General features: G+C 46.7%; 6 protein-coding genes across 6 annotated transcripts; 3 read left to right on the top strand and 3 right to left on the bottom strand.

The window, feature by feature from the left end:
• Nucleotides 1-3,083: 3,083 nt before the first annotated feature.
• Nucleotides 3,084-3,450, top strand: Aspvir_001693 (uncharacterized protein; the record flags this gene model as incomplete). The annotated part of the gene is made up of 2 exons (XM_043266811.1): nt 3,084-3,346; nt 3,447-3,450. 2 exons carry the CDS (start codon nt 3,084-3,086, stop codon nt 3,448-3,450), a joined length of 267 nt encoding a protein of 88 aa, XP_043122746.1.
• A 1,300-nt stretch (nt 3,451-4,750) lies between these two features.
• Aspvir_001692 (SDR family oxidoreductase) lies at nt 4,751-5,714 on the top strand (the record flags this gene model as incomplete). The annotated part of the gene is made up of 3 exons (XM_043266810.1): nt 4,751-5,200; nt 5,257-5,479; nt 5,545-5,714. 3 exons carry the CDS (start codon nt 4,751-4,753, stop codon nt 5,712-5,714), a joined length of 843 nt encoding a protein of 280 aa, XP_043122745.1.
• A 981-nt stretch (nt 5,715-6,695) lies between these two features.
• On the bottom strand, nt 6,696-7,196 carry Aspvir_001691 (nuclear transport factor 2 family protein; the record flags this gene model as incomplete). Its single annotated transcript, XM_043266809.1, has 1 exon — nt 6,696-7,196. One exon carries the CDS (start codon nt 7,194-7,196, stop codon nt 6,696-6,698), a length of 501 nt encoding a protein of 166 aa, XP_043122744.1.
• Nucleotides 7,197-9,520: 2,324 nt separating this feature from the next.
• Nucleotides 9,521-10,476, bottom strand: Aspvir_001690 (uncharacterized protein; the record flags this gene model as incomplete). Its single annotated transcript, XM_043266808.1, has 3 exons — nt 9,521-9,735; nt 9,783-9,848; nt 9,897-10,476. 3 exons carry the CDS (start codon nt 10,474-10,476, stop codon nt 9,521-9,523), a joined length of 861 nt encoding a protein of 286 aa, XP_043122743.1.
• Nucleotides 10,477-11,326: 850 nt separating this feature from the next.
• Nucleotides 11,327-13,444, top strand: Aspvir_001689 (cell wall cysteine-rich protein; the record flags this gene model as incomplete). Its single annotated transcript, XM_043266807.1, has 1 exon — nt 11,327-13,444. One exon carries the CDS (start codon nt 11,327-11,329, stop codon nt 13,442-13,444), a length of 2,118 nt encoding a protein of 705 aa, XP_043122742.1.
• A 250-nt stretch (nt 13,445-13,694) lies between these two features.
• Nucleotides 13,695-15,795, bottom strand: Aspvir_001688 (amidase family protein; the record flags this gene model as incomplete). Its single annotated transcript, XM_043266806.1, has 2 exons — nt 13,695-13,887; nt 13,934-15,795. 2 exons carry the CDS (start codon nt 15,793-15,795, stop codon nt 13,695-13,697), a joined length of 2,055 nt encoding a protein of 684 aa, XP_043122741.1.
• Between the last annotated feature and the right edge of the window lie 1,151 nt (nt 15,796-16,946).

Below are 16,946 nucleotides of genomic sequence, written 5' to 3'. Positions count from 1 at the left end.
AACTAGGAAATTACTAAAGCTATTAGGTGTGCACCTCCTAAGAAGGTACTAGGACTAGATACTATTCTAAATAAGGTCTAGTATATTCTAATAGCTATCCTAACTTTTATCTAGATAATTAAGACCCTATTTAATATCTATATCTATATTAGTTATAATCCCTAATACTTCTAGGTGTCTACTATAGTTATTCTTTATAAGGTAGCTTTCTAAGATTTCTACCTTCTAAAGTTCTACTACCCTATTACCCTACTTAATACCCTAGGTAAGGTCCTAGAGTTAATTATTATACTCTATATCTTCTAGGCACTAGAGGAACATAGCTTACTTCTAAAAGATTACTTAGGTAGCTAGAAAGGTGTCTCTATTAACTATACTATCTAACTAATTATTAATATAATCTATTATACTTAAGGGTCTAGATAGAAGGTTAGTATACTACTACTAGATATCTTTAGTATATTTAATAATATCTCCCTCTAATACCTATTATATAATCTCTAAACTATATAGCTAGGCTAGGCTATTAACTAGTTATAATCCTTCTTATTAAACTACTATATCTATCTATAGCTGCCTGGGTTCCTTAGTAACCTATTTATAACTATAATAGGGATCCTATAAGATAGCCCCCTCTTGCCCATCCTTTTCTTAATTTTTAATATCCTACTAATCTAAATACTGGTCTACTAGCTTAGTAATATAAAAACTATATTTATTAGCTAGATAGATAACTCCTATATATTTACTATTAGTTAGACCTATACCTAGAATATTATAGTCCTAGAGAAGTGCCTAGAGAAGGCAGACTACTAGACTAGTAAGTATACTACTAAGTTTACCTCTAATAAATTTAAACTAATCTACTTCACTAACCTAAAAGAACTAGAATAACCCTATAAGTTAACCCTGACAGGCCCTATTAATATCTAGGAACTAGGTGAATATAAAGGCTATGATTAAATACCTATCTACTATAGGGAAACCACTATTCAACCTACTAAATTAACTAGATACCTTAGTATCTAGCTTAATAAAACCCTTTCCTTTAACACCCATTACACTAAGGTAATTAACTATATAAATAATAGCCTGGAGGTGCTATAAAGTATTACTAGATTAATCTAGGGTGCTTTACTAGAGGTTATATATATAATCTATTATAGTATGGTCATCCTGCAGCTACTATATAGAGTTATAGCATGGTTTAGCCCTGCTAGCAGGCTGATTCTAGTAGGGGAATAGACTAAAATTATTAATAAATTTACTAAGATCTAGAAGTATGCTGCTATATTAATTAGTAATATCTTCTAGGGAACTACTATAGCTATACTTAATATAGAATTATATCTATTACTAATCTGCCTGCAGATGTAATAAATTATTAAGGAAACTATAATTTAAATCTAAATAGGGCTATATTTTATATACCTATAAGGACTTATAGGGAAGCTATAACTAACTAGGGAGATATAGTAGAGTAGCCTTACTCTACTAGAGGTACTTAGGAAAAGAGGCAGCCTACTGGCCCCTACCCTAAGATATCTAGAAGAATAGGAAATATAGAAAGTATATATACTCCCTCTATAGGAGCCACCCCTCTATTATATAATTAAGGACTATGAAGCTATACTAATAATCTATAATAAGATATATAAAGAGGTTAATAACTAGCACTTAGTTATCTACACTAATAGCAGTAGCTACTAGGGCTATATAGGTGCCTTAGCTATCTGCCCCCATGACTAATAGATCTACTAGAACTATCTAGGCATAGAGATAGACTTAACTATCTATACTACTAAACTAGATAGAATCTATATAGCACTATATACTGCTACTGCCAGAGCATTAAGCCTATACTTACTTATCATCTTTACTAATAGCTAGGCTACTATCTAGGCAGTGTAGAACCTATACTACCCCTCTAGCTAATATATTTTAGATAATATATATAAAGAAGTAAGGGCCCTAGGGGCACACAGGCTACTCCTAGATAATATAAAGATATACTAGATCCCTGCCCATGTAGGTGTGGTGGGGAATAAGGCTATAGATAAGATAGTAAAGAAGGCTGCTATATAAGGGGAAGTTAAAATAAGCTTAGTAGGGCTAGAATAACTAATTACCTAGCTTACTATAGTAGCTAAGTAAGCTATTTACTAATAAATCTAGCACCACTAGGAGAAATAGTAAGAGATAGAAAGAGGGGCTAAGCTAATATAGTAGCTAATTAAGGCCCCTTATAAGAAGAATCTAGGCCTATATAAAGGTCTGCTAAAGCTGCACATATTAATTATTATCTAGATATAGACTATATAGATTAGTCTATAATACTTCCTTTTTAAGATTAAGGCCTATAATATAGACTAGTATAGCTATAGGGAGGGATCCTAGACCCCTAAGCATATTCTCCTATAATATCTACTATATATAAAGACCTACAGGAAGATAATGGCTAAGCTATATGATGTTAAGGGACTCTAGAGGAAACTATTAGACTATAATATACTTATATCTAGCCTGCAGGTAATCTACTATATTACTAAATTCATGTATTAAATAGGCCTACTTAGCTAGTTTTACTACACTAAGATAATAGAACTAGTGGAACTAACAGAGTAGGACCAGGAACATAGAAGCCTCCTATAAGGCTCTAGAATAGATATAGAAGATGATGGTTAGAAGGACTGAATAGCTGCCTAGGAAGGGTCTTCCTAGGCATGGAATTACACTATATTTAGAATAACTATATAGAATGAGGTGGGATAGGTGTTTAACACATTAAGGTAGCATAGGGGAGATATATAGCTAGATAGCAGGCTACTTTAGTTATATAATCTACTTTTAATATGGCTATACACTAATTTCCTATGTCTCTTCTGTATTTATGGGTTAATTATAGGCTTCAGGCATTCAGATACTAGATTCCTGCTTTATTAGTGAAGCGCCTGCATAGCTAATCACTTTAATAGATAGGCTACATCAGGTTAATAGAATCTTGATTGATTGATTGATTGATTGATTGATTGATATGCCTCCAGAGTTGGATCATCAACAAGTCCCTCCGACGCACTATCCTCATGGGCTACACATTTATCGCCTTCTATGCACTGCTCAAGTGGTCAGGTTCCAAGAACACCAGCATGCCTGACCCCGGACACTTTGTACGCGTGCACCGATGGACGGCATCTGGCTCCCTCTGGAGAGCCGATAGCAGCCCCGCCTTCTTCCTCGCGTGGCATGGACAACGGCAGACATTTGTGCAGAACTTTTTTATCGAGGACTTTGCCAAGGTGGCGAAGCCTGGGGATGTCGATCCCCTCTCATGGATCATGCTTGCTGCGTGAGTCTCATACCCGTCCTCTTCCAGCAGTTTCCATGCTCTTCTGGTCGTGCCTTACTAACTGGTCTTGTTCGCGTGTAGGTTTGTAGGTGTTGCGAAGATGAAACAATTTATTATCGGGGATGGTGCATCCCCTCTTCATCCATCTACCACATCATCTTTGTGACCGATTTAAATCGTGTGGTGAAGTATACCTTTGCTCCACGACACACGAAGTGACTAACTGTGGCGAAACCAATTCCACTGCTGTAGAATGGGTTGTCGGATCGTACCTCGAGACTCTGTCGGCAGAGCTGTGCCGTGGGGTATCTACCTTCCTCCTGTCACAACAACTGACTACAGAGATTGGGAATGTCCATCAACGGATCCCAAAGATTATCCATGGTCAGTTTAGTCAAGTTTGTGTCCAAACACAGACGGTCAGTGATCCTCGGGACGTGCGCGCACAGGTGACTCGTAGTGCTGGCTGAGAGGTGCAGCGGAACAATGAATTCTACCGCAGCACGGGGCAAATTCCTCGCCGGATGAGCGCCAGGACAATATCTTGAGATGGATCTAGAAGGTCGACACCACCAATCTAGCTTATGACCCCAAGCGGCGGAGATTTGGCAAACAGAGCATTTTCCAGTAAGCTGCTGATGAACTTGGGGCAACCTCCGCCAGGTTTTAATTCCATGCTGGTCTCATTTCCACCATGTCTCACTAGCTTTATCAGCCGATAGTCGATCGAAAGAGCAATACTCACCCATTTTTTGCCTAGAGCACAACATAACTGCGGCCAAATTCGTACTGATTCGTGGGGACTGCGAATACACCATGCCTCCTATAATCCCGCGCCGTGGTGACATAATCCCCCGTAGGTAGAGAACATTAACCAAGGTTGCTTAAGTCCATGGCTAAGGGGGGAAGGTGACACCGGATCGGTAGCGTAGTCGCCGAGTTCCGACGATTAACGTTTGATCAGGTAACTAGTGTTGGGTGTATCATGAATGCCCCATTGATTCGGACGAAAGCAAGATAGTGGTGAGGACAAGGACAGCATTGAGATGCAGGCCTCCAAAATCGCGCGTATAGTTCTTACTGGGATCCGGCGGAGGCTTTGCGGAGTTTGATGTGTTTTGCGGAGTTACAGGCGACGGACCATGCTAATGTTTGTAGTTGGTCTATTTGTCTATCCACCATCTTTGTTAACAGAAGTGCCGGGAACCGATGCGCGTTGTAGGGATGGTTCTAGGAAGTGTTAGGAAGGGAGTGCAAAACATAAATAGAGCTTCTTTCACTTTGCGATGTGCATGGTCTGCACAAGCCTTATATCCTAACTATATATCTCGGATATCTCCTCAGTCTCAATTTCAGACACCGGAGTCTCTATTCACGTTCTTAGCCTCAACCTGTTAAACAACCATGTCTTCTACTATCACCTTGCCACCAGGCTTCGCCTTCACCCAGAAAGTTCACAATGCTCCCTATCCTGCCATCGCGCCGTCCCCGCCCGAGCTCTCGCAAGCAGGGAAGACTGTGCTCATCACAGGCGGCCACACGGGCATAGGTTATGCCATCGCGCGGGCTTTCGCCCAGGCCAGCGCAAAAAGGCTTATCATCATCGGCCGACGGGACAACCTGGTTGCCTCGGCCGCGGCACGCCTCGCAGCCGAGTTCCCCTCCACTCAGACAGTAGGGCTCATATGCGACATAGCAAACGACAATATTCTTATCGACGTCGTAGTGCTTAACGCAGCTATTCTCGACCTAGGCAGGGACAAGGTGTGGGAAGAGTACATTACCAATGTGCGGACGCACCTTGACTTTACCGAACGGTTGTACAAGCAGCCAGGTGCTAAAGTCCGTCAAAAAGTGAGCGCAGACCACTGTATATATCCGGGTGACTTGGTGCTGACGAGGGCGGGCAGGCACTTGTCAATTTGGCTTCTCTTGCGATCCACGAGAGTAAACTCACCGGCCAGTACCCAAGCTATGCGGCCACTAAGAGCGCGGGGACAATGCTAGTACAGCAGATTGCTAAGGACGTCCCTCCGGAAGAACTCCAGATAGTCAGCTACCATCCTGGCGGTGTTTTCACAGAACTGGCAGAACTCGCGGGTTTCAAGAAGGATGACCCTCGATGGGATGATGGTAAGTAGCATACACCACTTTGAAGATCAGTCGAACGTAGGCAGAGAACGCTGACATCGATGCAGAAAATCTACCAGGGCAGTTTGCTGTGTGGGCCGCCTCTCCAGAGGCAAGGTTCTTGCATGGGAGGTTTGTATGGGCAAAGTGGGATGTGACAGAACTGCTCAACGAGCCACTAAGAAAGCGTATCGATGAGGATGACTCCTTTCTCAAGGTTGGGTGTTGTGGGGATTGAAGAATGGGAGCGGACACAGAGGTCTTTTTGAGTTGAAGGCATATATGTACATGATGGGTGGGCTCTATATGGCTAAATTGTGCTTTATACCGTTAAAAATTGAAATCTAAATAGTGTCATCTCATCGCAGATCGGAGAAGTACTTCCTGTCCATTGGCAATCTTCATAATGAAGGTGCCGGCTCGACCTGCCTGCTTTTATTGTAGATTGTGTGAAAGTTCACTAGTCCTTTAGATTCTTTAAGGAAACAGAATATAAAAGGACTACTTCTTTGCCTGCTTATAAAAATACTGCATAATTATAGCTAGAATAGAAGTAAAGAGCAGCGGAATCACAGCAGGCAGAATAAATAATGTGGGAGTCTAGTTATGTGATTCTTCCCTTGTCGCATTAATTGACATGATTAAGGTAAATTGAGCTTGGGAAAAAGGTTAGCTAAGCCCATCTGCCATAAATGAATGATTGGGCTCTATAATGGCAGCACTGACACGTAAATTAAGATAGCCAAGCTGTTGATAACCCAGCCATTAAGGTCTGAGGCCAACTAGTGAGATCAGTGTGAAGGGAGGAAGATAACCATATATTGCCTAAGCAAGGAGAACTAATTGCTTAGTTGCGCAATACTCAGCAACTTATGGAGATATGTATAGTGTATTATTATGATTTAGTCCCGCACTATCAGTGTTAGCTGTATATAGTGGCTTTACGGTCTGCTATAGCCCTTAATAATTATCTCCCTTCTTTGTAGACTTTGCCGCTTTGCCCTTAAAGTTATAATACTTCCTAATTTAGAAATATAAAAGGCTTTATTATTCTAGATTAATATCATCCTTCTATAGCTGTTCACAGTGCAGGAGTGAATTTGTTATCATTTAGATGCTTAAGACCGCATGTCTGCAGTTTCGAGCGCAAATTTTAGAACTCTGGACCCATGTAAAGCCAGGAACTGTCGCACAGCCTAGGAAAAAACGATTTCAATAATCAGAACATGGCCTTCGGGTTCGTGGAATTCTCCGGGAGGGTCTGGAGAACGTCCCAATGCTCGACAATGCAGGTCCCATCCATACGATATATGTCCGCAAGAGCAACCGGCTGCGCGTCTTCGTCTCCTAGTCTGAGGTGGACGAACCCAATATCGCCATCAAAAGTTGAGTGTACAACCGTAAAAGTGGAGACGGAGATAAATTGAGACAGCCTTGCCACGACCTCATCACGGCTTTGATCAAAAGGATCATGCTCAATCAGCCCGGGGTCAACGTATGTGGTGAAGGCCTCCGACACATTCTTCTCCTCGTACAGCGTTTGGATGAATCGGGCAAATATTTCGCGTCGGGATTCCTCATCAGCGTCATGGCTAGGACAATACGAATCAAGTTGTATTCCTTCAGTCTTCGAACGGTTTGGGGAGTTTGTAGAATCAAAGGGATCCCTGGCAAAACCCAACGAGACAATGGAAAAGAGCACAATAGGAGTCAGACGCATCTTCAGTGTCTGCAAGATAAGAAGACTAAAGCCGAAAGAAATTTCTTAGTGAACAGTTTATAATAGTTCATAATCTGAAGATGAGCAAGGCTGTTCCTATTTATAATCTTTGCAGGTCATGGGTGCAACTTTACCAATGAAAAAATAGCTCATAGCAAGATCTGCATTCCCACCCCTACATTCAACAATCCATCTAAGCTATTTACACCCTTTAGGCACACAAAATGTCTTACTATGAAAAATGTGCTTTCACAGAATCAAAACAACGCGCTGTCTTATAGGTACGGTGGGATGTTGTAAGATCGCACCTATCTGAGTCCAATAGTCGGAACGGGTAATTATAGGAAAGCTGTGCATTCTGTTCAGCACTAATAGGTTGGCCTTGGAGTAAAAAGCTAGTATGAATAATACAACATATTCTCTTTTGTACATGTGAAGAAGTTATATTAATAGGAATCTCAGCTGCAGTTGAGTAGTCCGAAGATTGAAAACCAAGCCTCCGCAACTCTATATCCTCCAGAATTCAACCATCCGTCGGTTTAAGGCAAGTGGTATTCGTTTGGTGGCCATGGCGCAGACCCGCAAGTTACTCATATCACCATCGAATTTGATCATTGATAGTCAAACCTATATGACGAAGCCAACGGCGTCTGAAAACGCTGGCCCGATACGTGTGGTACACCGAACTGGAGAGGTAATCTTGGCTGGCAGCACAGAGCAATATTGCATCTCTATGTCCGTGTGCACATATAAGATGTGGCAATGCGGTTAAATTCCATTGTCCTCATGTGACGGGAGGAAAAGACATCCTCAGCGTGCACTTCCTGTTTGGGCACATTTAGTGTAGGGCTCGAGGAATTCTAGTGAGTAGACAGCTGACAGATACTGAGCTCAGGTAGTAGATCACGGCCATTTCTACTCTAATCAAGGGGCGGTGTGCTCAAAATATGTTCAAGGGTTTCTTCTAACAATAGAAGGGTCATATAAACTGTATCAATCCAGCAAATGTAAGTTCCTTGGGATAGTAATAGTAGAGGTAGGCTATATAGGTAATAAGTACAGATCCAGCAGTAACGATGGGGTTTGAGCCAAGGAGTCCGATAGGAGTGATCGGTTCATTCTTAGCTACATTACGACGGGTTTTTAAGTTGAACAATAGATACTGTAAGGTCAGACATGGAGGGTCCCTAATTCTCAAAGTGTGAAGGCATAGTGAAGGCATGCAGGCCAGACATCTCTGGAGGTCTAGCCAGAGAGCATGGGAAAACCTAACGCAAACTCAGCGGCTGCGGGGTAAATGGCACGGTAAGTCTAGTGCCTATTCCTGATACATCTCAACGAATGGGAGAATCCTATTGGCTTCTCGACCGAACTCCTCCTCGACTGGGTCAAGCTGCAAGCATGGGAAGCTCAGCAGCATTATCAGCGACGTTCCCATCCTGCAGCCTCAATAAGTCAGTTCATCAATAGTTATTCTAGCCAATCTACTAGCGCCATTGCGGCATCCAATAAGTTATGAGAGGCTGGGTTAGCCGCAGGCGATTCCGAGGCTACGGACTACAGACCTATCCCGACATGTAACGTGCATACAGTGATCAACATGAATGGGCAGATGGGCGATAGTCAGCTACATGATCTGTGGGGATCATGTGTGCTCTTCCAGCCAGTCTAGTCTTGACTTGATCTGACAGGTCCCAATATGATGTGATCTGTCTTATCAGGCTTGCTTTAGGTTATAGCTAGCTTCTGTCCCGATGATCATGACTGCTAGCAGTTAGCTATGCTTTAGGTTATAGCTAGCTTCTGTCCCGATGATCATGACTGCTAGCAGTTAGCTATCCTGATTGACCCCGTGTTTATTGTCCTTTTAGCTGAAGATAACAGCTCCACCATAGGCAGCCAGATCATGCGAGTTTGCCTATTTGGTCCCAGCTTTGGTTCTCACCACCGCAGCCCGTCTCACAGGCGCATCTTCCGCTGCGTTAGACGATTCTCGTTCCGCTGATCTCCTAGCGGCCCGTAACGGCATCAAAAGGATTAAGTTTGTCCTAGTTTGGTTGTTTGAAAGGTGGATCCCGACTACGAAAGAGAGGCCGGCCAGAGTCCAGAACATCCTTTGATGGAGAGGTAGAACCTCAGAGTTGCGTACAAGAAGAATAGACTTTATGGCATTGTTTTGGAGAATCTACAGACACAGATTCAACAACCCCGGCAAGCAAGCAAAGAGACAAGTCGAAACACAAATCGATGACTCGAAGGATCACGGTAGTTAAACGTCACCCTGCTCTGATTGACTCGAACCGGTGAGTATCTAATATCCTCACTCAAGCGGGTCCAATAAGGTGAGTAGAAGTCCAAGGTTGAGTAACAGTCTGAACAATGTGCTGGCCATGCGCTCTCATCCAGCATGTACTTGAACCGACTATATCGTTGGTCCAGGCTGTACGGACACATTCCGGCTTGGAAGCACAGAGCTTCATGCACTCCATATAGGAGGGTACAGTAAGAGTACCCACTTCCCAAGTGCCAGGATCATTCACTATAAACAAATTAGCGTGGCACAGGACATGGAAATGGGAGATATACACTTGGCGTAATATATTTTCCATCTCTTCCCAGCAATAATCACCTCCCGTCCATCATCATTTCGGGCTAGATTATGTGAGCCATGGTCGTCCACAGATATAAGCGGAGGCCTACCAGGGACGAAGTTGTCAGAGACTGTCTGTGGGTTAGACAGTCGCTCAATTTCTTTGTTTGCAGCCGCGAGATTGTTCTCGCATGTGGTTTTTGCGGCAGATATGCTGCTCTTGTCGGCTTCACACTGCGCCAAGGATCTACCACATTGCTCCTTCCCCTGTGCCAACAGCTCCTTCTCCTCGAGGCATTTTTGTTGCCCCTCGCCAGGGGATGGTCCAGTGACAGGATCCTGTTTCTTGCCTGGTGTCAATAGTACAGCGCCGGGGACACGGAATGACACGGCGTCTGTTTTATCGGACTGCCAGCAGTTGCCAGAATGCCAGACCATGGCACGGCATGCTGGCTCCGCCGTACACAGCCGAGCACAGTCCTCGGGGGATGCGCCCTCCTTTACCTTCTTGGGGGCGGGAGATATGTAGGATATATCACAGGTGACGGTGTACAACGTGGAATCGACTTGGATTTGCCCTGCATTGTTGGGACAGAAGGGATTGTAGTCGGCTCTTGCGAGGCTGCTGAACCACACTGACGCCCACAGAAGGGACACGAGTATAGAGTGGTAGAGATTTGGAGCGCCCATGTTGAAGAAGCTAACAAAGTTAAGGAGGCAGAATGTGATACTCTACGAAAGCAATGGGACAAGCTTGGTGCGCTGGGTGAGTTTTATAGGAGAGTATCCATATGCATGCTGTTGTCCACCGGCGACACTCCAAGTCACACTATGCTTGCAAAGTGGCAGCTTCAGGTAGCCACCATGTCCGCCTTGTCCAAAACAAGGCAGATGAAGCGACCATGTAAACCTCAGGGCGTTCCAACTGAGCAATCTGCACCACTGAGTCCGTGACTCTCTAGACAGAATTGGTGGCAACCGAGAGCGCTGCCTTATCCAAAGGCGGGCAGTGTGACAATGGCTGCATGGCAACTCGAGTTGAGGGATTTTTCATGGGTTGTATCATGCTTCTTATTCACTGTGGCTAGCTGAGCTGAGACAAGAAAACATGACGAGTTCGAAACGTGCACCATGCCTGCAGATCCATCCCCATGATCAGACAATGCGGAGTAGCGCCACGCCGATCACAGCTGGGGCTATTGGGCTATTCTGCAACTTCTTCAGGCTGCTGTCCTCAACGTCGCCCGTATCTGCAGGTTAAGCTTCATCACGTTGCATTTGGTCAGAACTCGATTCCCCGCGTGACAGAGGATGTTCGCCTGGTCTTGCCCGCTCGGCCGATCCATGACAGGACAATCAAGGATGGTGTAGTAACTGCAACCTCAGGGTATCTCGTCTGTCCCCTCGTAATGATGTTAAGGGGCTAGAGCTACCAAGTGTGACTATATAACGAGGCTATCCTTCCGTCAATTGCACATCATCAATGCAATTGATCTCGTGTTCCAACTTGTTTTCCTCTCCTCAAACAAGAAAATTATCAATGAAGCTCCCTCTGGCACTCCTGTTGGCTAATGGAGCACTTCAGGTCGCCTCTCAGCAGGTGCCTGGACTGCACAAAGTCCCTGATTTTCCCTCCCGCGCAATCACCCTCGACGACATTGTCCCGTCCTCCTGGCGTAATCCTACCACGGGCGAAACCGACCTGAAGTGCTGTCCAAGGGGGACCGTGTATGACGGCACCAGGTGTCTGCTGTATCAGAGAGACATCTGTCCTGAGCACACGATCTTCCAGGATGGAATGTGCGTCCATACCAAAGGACCACAATGCCCACCTGGTTTCCAATACCAAGACCATCTATGCGTGTCCACTCAAGACCCAATCTGCCCGTCAGGATCCAACTGGATAAATTGGACTTGCACGCTGTCGATCCCTCCCGGTTGTGATGCCGGATATCGGTTCAGTGATGGCCATTGTGTGTACCAAGAAGGCCCTCAGTGCCCACATGGCTTCTTCCCCAAGAACGATCGGTGTATCTCCCGGTCCAGTCCGGATTGTCCCGATGGCCAACGCTACGATGGCGAAAGCTGCATCGCCAAAGATGGGCCGTCGTGTGGGCGACCGGAACTAGTCGTGCTTGATGGGAAGTGTGTTTCCAAAGAGCGACCGGAGTGCCCTCCTGGGTACACGAATGACGGCTCTCATTGTCGCCTGAGCCGTGACCCCGAGTGTCCCCCTGGAACAGTGTCTCAAAACGGGAAATGCGTCTCTCAAACTCCGCCATCTTGTACATCGGGCCGTTTCGAGGATGGGCAGTGTCGAACGGACCAGAAGCCTCAGTGCCCCCCGGGGCTGGAGTTGGAGAACAAACGATGCGTACGCAGACAGGAGCCCATGTGTCCCCCTGGGTTCGCTTCATCCTTCCATCGACCTTCTCAGACCGGGCGATGCTGCCCAACGGCTTGGACGTGGGATGGTTCATCCTGCATCCTTATTCCTGCGGACCCGGGATCGTGCCCGGAAGGAACCAAGTTTGACGGTGAAAAATGCGTCACAGCTCCTCTCGAGCAGCCGGCCTGTGAGTCCCCATTGGAGCTCCGGGACGGCTACTGCGTATCAGAAGAGACGCCTGCCTGCGACGTAGGAGTATGGAATGGACAGTACTGCCTACTCGATGAAACACCATACTGTGCACCTCCTACTAGGTTCAATGGGGTGGAGTGTGTGTCCACGCAACCCCCGACCTGTCCAGAAGGCTCGCATGTTCATGACGACCACTGCCGTGGCGACAAGCCAGCGAGCTGCCCACCTCCCCTCCGTCTAGTGAAAGATCACTGTGTGGACGCCACAACGCCGGAGTGTCCATCCGGCTTCACTCTCATCGGGACCGTCTGCCKCTCCGATAAGCCCCCTCAGTGCCCCGACAATCAGATGTACTGGAATGGCAACTGCATCATCCCGACAACCCCCGAATGCCCAGACGGATTCCCACCGGTGGGCGACAAGTGCCTTGCAGACGTTCAGCCGGAATGTCCCCCAGGCTTCCGGGTCGAGGGCAAGAACTGTGTTTCCACCGAGAACCCCGAATGTCCCCCGGGACTCGATCGCGTCGACGCCGACTGCGTCCACCAGGACCCCCCGTCCTGTCCCCCAGGCACATCGCAAGACGGAAACCGATGCATCTCGATCATACCACCTCAATGTCCCGAAGGCCTCGTCCCGCGCGGCAGCGAATGTGTCGCAAACGATAATCCTGAATGTCCGCCAGGATTCCGTTTCCTGGATAACCACTGTGTCTCTGAGAATAAGCCTGAATGTCCGCCCGGCTCCAGCCTCGTCGGCGACGAATGTGTCGTTGAAAAGGCGCCCGACTGTCCACCTGGTACGGAATTTCACTCTGGGATGTGTGTGTCGACTAAGCGGCCTGAATGTCCCCCGGGGCTGGAGTTGAAGGACAATAAGTGCGTCAGAACATCGGAGCCCGAGTGTCCCCCCGGTCAGAAATTCAATGGATTCTTCTGCGCGTCCAAGGATGATCCGCAGTGTCCAGAGGGGACGAGCTATGATGGAACGAGGTGTTCCGTTCATGCCAATCCTTCTTGTTATGAGCTGCAATACTGCCCCCCTATTGCTCCGTCTCAGCATGTTTTGGTGGCCTGACCAAATGGAGCTGCTTTAGTCGGCATGCCTGTTGACACGCATTTGGCTTATATCCCTCATGGCAGCTCGGGTTCTCGCGCTCAGTGATCTAGCCTTCACCCGGTTCTGTTTATTGTGGCGTAGGAAATAACCACATATTATCCAAGCTATTTATTTGTATACTATCTAGTAGGGCCGTTCCTATTGTAGGGATACGAATCACTTGTCCTTGTCGATAGTTATGGATGTAACTAAGTGTGTTGATTCCTTGCTAGAAAGCCGTCCTTCCGGTCTTGACAGATCTCAGCACTCCTTCTTCTGCAAGCTTCTTGATCATGTTGAAGAGCATAAAGTCGCATCCCCGGCGAGCAATGATATTGATCGTCACCGGCCACTGCTCCGTCACCATGGTCACTGGCGAGTAATAATCCACCTGTCCGAGAGGAATGGTAAAGTCCACACACCTAAAGATAGTCAGCTTGCCCCAGACATGCGCAGGACGCTGCTTACCCAAATAAAGTACAGATACCGCTGCAGGATACGTCTGAATTCTTTGGAAACACATTCATGAAGCTGGCGTTGGGTCTGTTGTTCAAATCCTGCTCACGGAAACTCGGCAAGCCTCCGGTGCCTCCGTCGCAGATCATCACAGCCTCGGAGCATGAGTCGGAGGTCTGGTACAAGACTTCGTCCTGGAACCAGTTGACTGCTGCGGCCTTTGTCCGCAAGGCCTGCTCGTAGACTGCCTGGGTGATATGGCTGACATCATACCCAGTCCACGCTTGCCTCCACTGCGCGTCGACAGGCGGGAAACGACCTTCATTCCTCGCAGCCCAGATCGAGATAAAGGGTTTGTAGACCTTGGTGGACTGGGTCCACAGCTGTAACGTGGCCCCGGCGTCGTATAAGAGATTCCAGTTGACGAAAGGGTCCCCATGGACCTCGGGAAATATGGATGCATTGCTCGCTGTGGCGGTGAAGTTCGTCCGCTCGATCGTCATGTTAAACGCCCTTGTCATGCGGTGAAGGAATTCGTCAAGGATGGCCTGCGCTGCGGGATTGGCCAGAGGGAGATACTCCACCGGATATAAGATCCGCTTCGGGAAGGCTGTTGTGTCTGGTACCGATAGAGGGGGAAGACTGTTGATCGAGGGATCTTCATGCAGGCTTGGGGTATACCAGGCTTTGGCGAAGTCAGCCCACTCAACAGGATCGCGCGAGAAGACCCCGACAGTATCCTCCCCGGCATTCAAGGGAACAGCACCCTCCAGCGATATCATACCCTGGCTAGGACGATTGCCAAAAGTTCCCGATACCGAAGCAGGACGACGCATCGACGAACCCGTATCTGTCCCAATCGCCGCGTCAAGCCAATCGTATGCAGCAATTCCGCATCCCCCTCCAGAGGACGAGGCCGAGCAGGTCAGGTACCCATCGCCCCGAGGGTTAAAGGGGGCCTGTTCGTCAGTCCAATTCCACGGATCTGCACCCGACGCGAATTGGGCTAACTTGAACTTGCCCACTATCACCGCGCCAAGATCGATCAGTCGTTGAATGGCAGGAGCAGTCGAATTGGCAATCGGAGTGACCTGGATCCATGCCTGGCTTCCAGCTGAGGTTTGTAGGCCTTTGACGTCGAAAATGTCTTTCACAGAGACTCGCTTACCTGCTAGGGGTCGATTGTCATTCCAGGAATGAATTCGACTGGGGACTGGGATCAGTGGCCCCCAGAGCCGTGGATTCATTGCAGGTAGCGCAGCAAACGAACCAATGCCGTTGTTAGAGGGATATGCACCAGTAATAAAGGTGCGAAAGCTGTCGATATACAGCCGGTAGGTGTCGAGAAAAGAGATGGACCCATTGTTGACGAGAATGGTAAAAGGACCTGGTGGCAGGGATGTGTTGTGGTCGTCCTTCAACGCATATCCGTTGCTCGGGATACTCTCGAAAGAGGTGGCATTAAGTAAAAGACAAGCCACACCTAGAGTCCTCAGATATCTCTCTGCTGTCGTGTCCAGTCTAGACTTTGACACAGTGGATGTGAGATAGATTGCGTACAGGAAGTCGGGTGAGAAGACATCGTCCTCGGTCAGGTAGCGGGAAAGGGTAGACTTCAGATAGCCGCCGGTGACCACACCCTGGTTCACCAGTATGACTGTGGCTGGGACAAGTCGGGAAGTACTGGTGTAGTCCAAGTTAAAAATTGCCCTGGGATATTCGACGTTGGCAAAGTACGTGACATTGCCAAGTTCATAGGTAACCCCCAGAGCGGATGGCTGCACATTGACCATGGAATCCTGTCTACTAGAGATCCCAGAGACGGTGGTACAGAAAAGCAAGGATTTGGCAAAAAGAAATATCCAGGACATCATTTTGAAGGAACCATTCTCGGATGTATCAACTTGGCGGTTCTTGAAGACCTTGTCTGTCTTTATGTAGACGAAGCAGACAGCAGGCCTTGAGACTTGGACCACAACGTATGCATCGGTCATATGCAGAGTGTGTTTCTCCCTTGCTGAGGTTCTCGGATGTTGTGTTTCTCAATTCTCGATCCTATTCGACGGTCGTTGCCAATGTTGCACGACAGACAGACACCACGTTCCGTGCTAGGCAGTATCCCATGGGCTGGATTGGTAGCGTCAAGACATGTTTGATTACATTGCGCCTAGTCCGGCAGATATCCAGGTACTGTTGCTTGTAGATGCCACCATTCGCAAGGATACCGACTCGCATGGTAGCATTCCTATTGTTCTCGCGTGGGATCCTATTGTTCAGTTGATCAATATCAGCCACCACTCCTGCTACATTGTTTCTTTTCTAAACCCACTAATCAAGCCTAAGGAGAAATGTCAACCAGTAGTTATTCAATTCTCCAATGCATCTCAACGTACACGTGGTATAAATTTCCGAGCCTCCATGATTCGTTCAATCCTGGATCGATGAAAATACTCCTGGTCGAGAATTTGTCTGATACTCTGGAGCCAGACACGTTATATGAAACTAAAACATCATTAGATGAAATTTAGGACACTGAAACACTACAGCCATAATCAGGCAGGAGCAGAGGATGGCAGGCTAGCTAAAGAAACACTACCTCGCCTCAGGACCATAGGTGATAGCTGAAACATGCTAGATTCATCTTATCTCTACATAGTACTTCTTTCCATTAGTCTCAGGTCATATAAAGAATGGAACCCTTTCCTACACAGGTCAGGCACCATAATAAATCTTCTCCGTGTTTCAGACCCATTTCTCAGAGTTATAAGCTGAAAGCTGGGCGTGTTGTACACTATAATAAGTGAAAAAAATCTTCTTTGCCGGGTTAGTAAGAGAAATAAAAGGACTACTATTAGAAATATCAGCAGTCAGGGTCAACAGTAATCAAGGAAACCTACCAGTGCACTACTATTGCTTACCTGCTTATTTATAACCTTCGATCCTTCACTCTTAGGTTTTCTTAGAATTTAGTATTAACTTTACTTGGCCCAGTACACTATACTTAAACTAATATCATCCAGGCGCA

This window comes from Aspergillus viridinutans (genome assembly GCF_018404265.1).
Source record: "Aspergillus viridinutans IFM 47045 DNA, scaffold_1, whole genome shotgun sequence".
NCBI classification, from domain to species: domain Eukaryota; kingdom Fungi; phylum Ascomycota; class Eurotiomycetes; order Eurotiales; family Aspergillaceae; genus Aspergillus; species Aspergillus viridinutans.
Note: the sequence above shows the minus strand (reverse complement) of the source record. Positions and strands in the feature narration are given on the sequence as shown.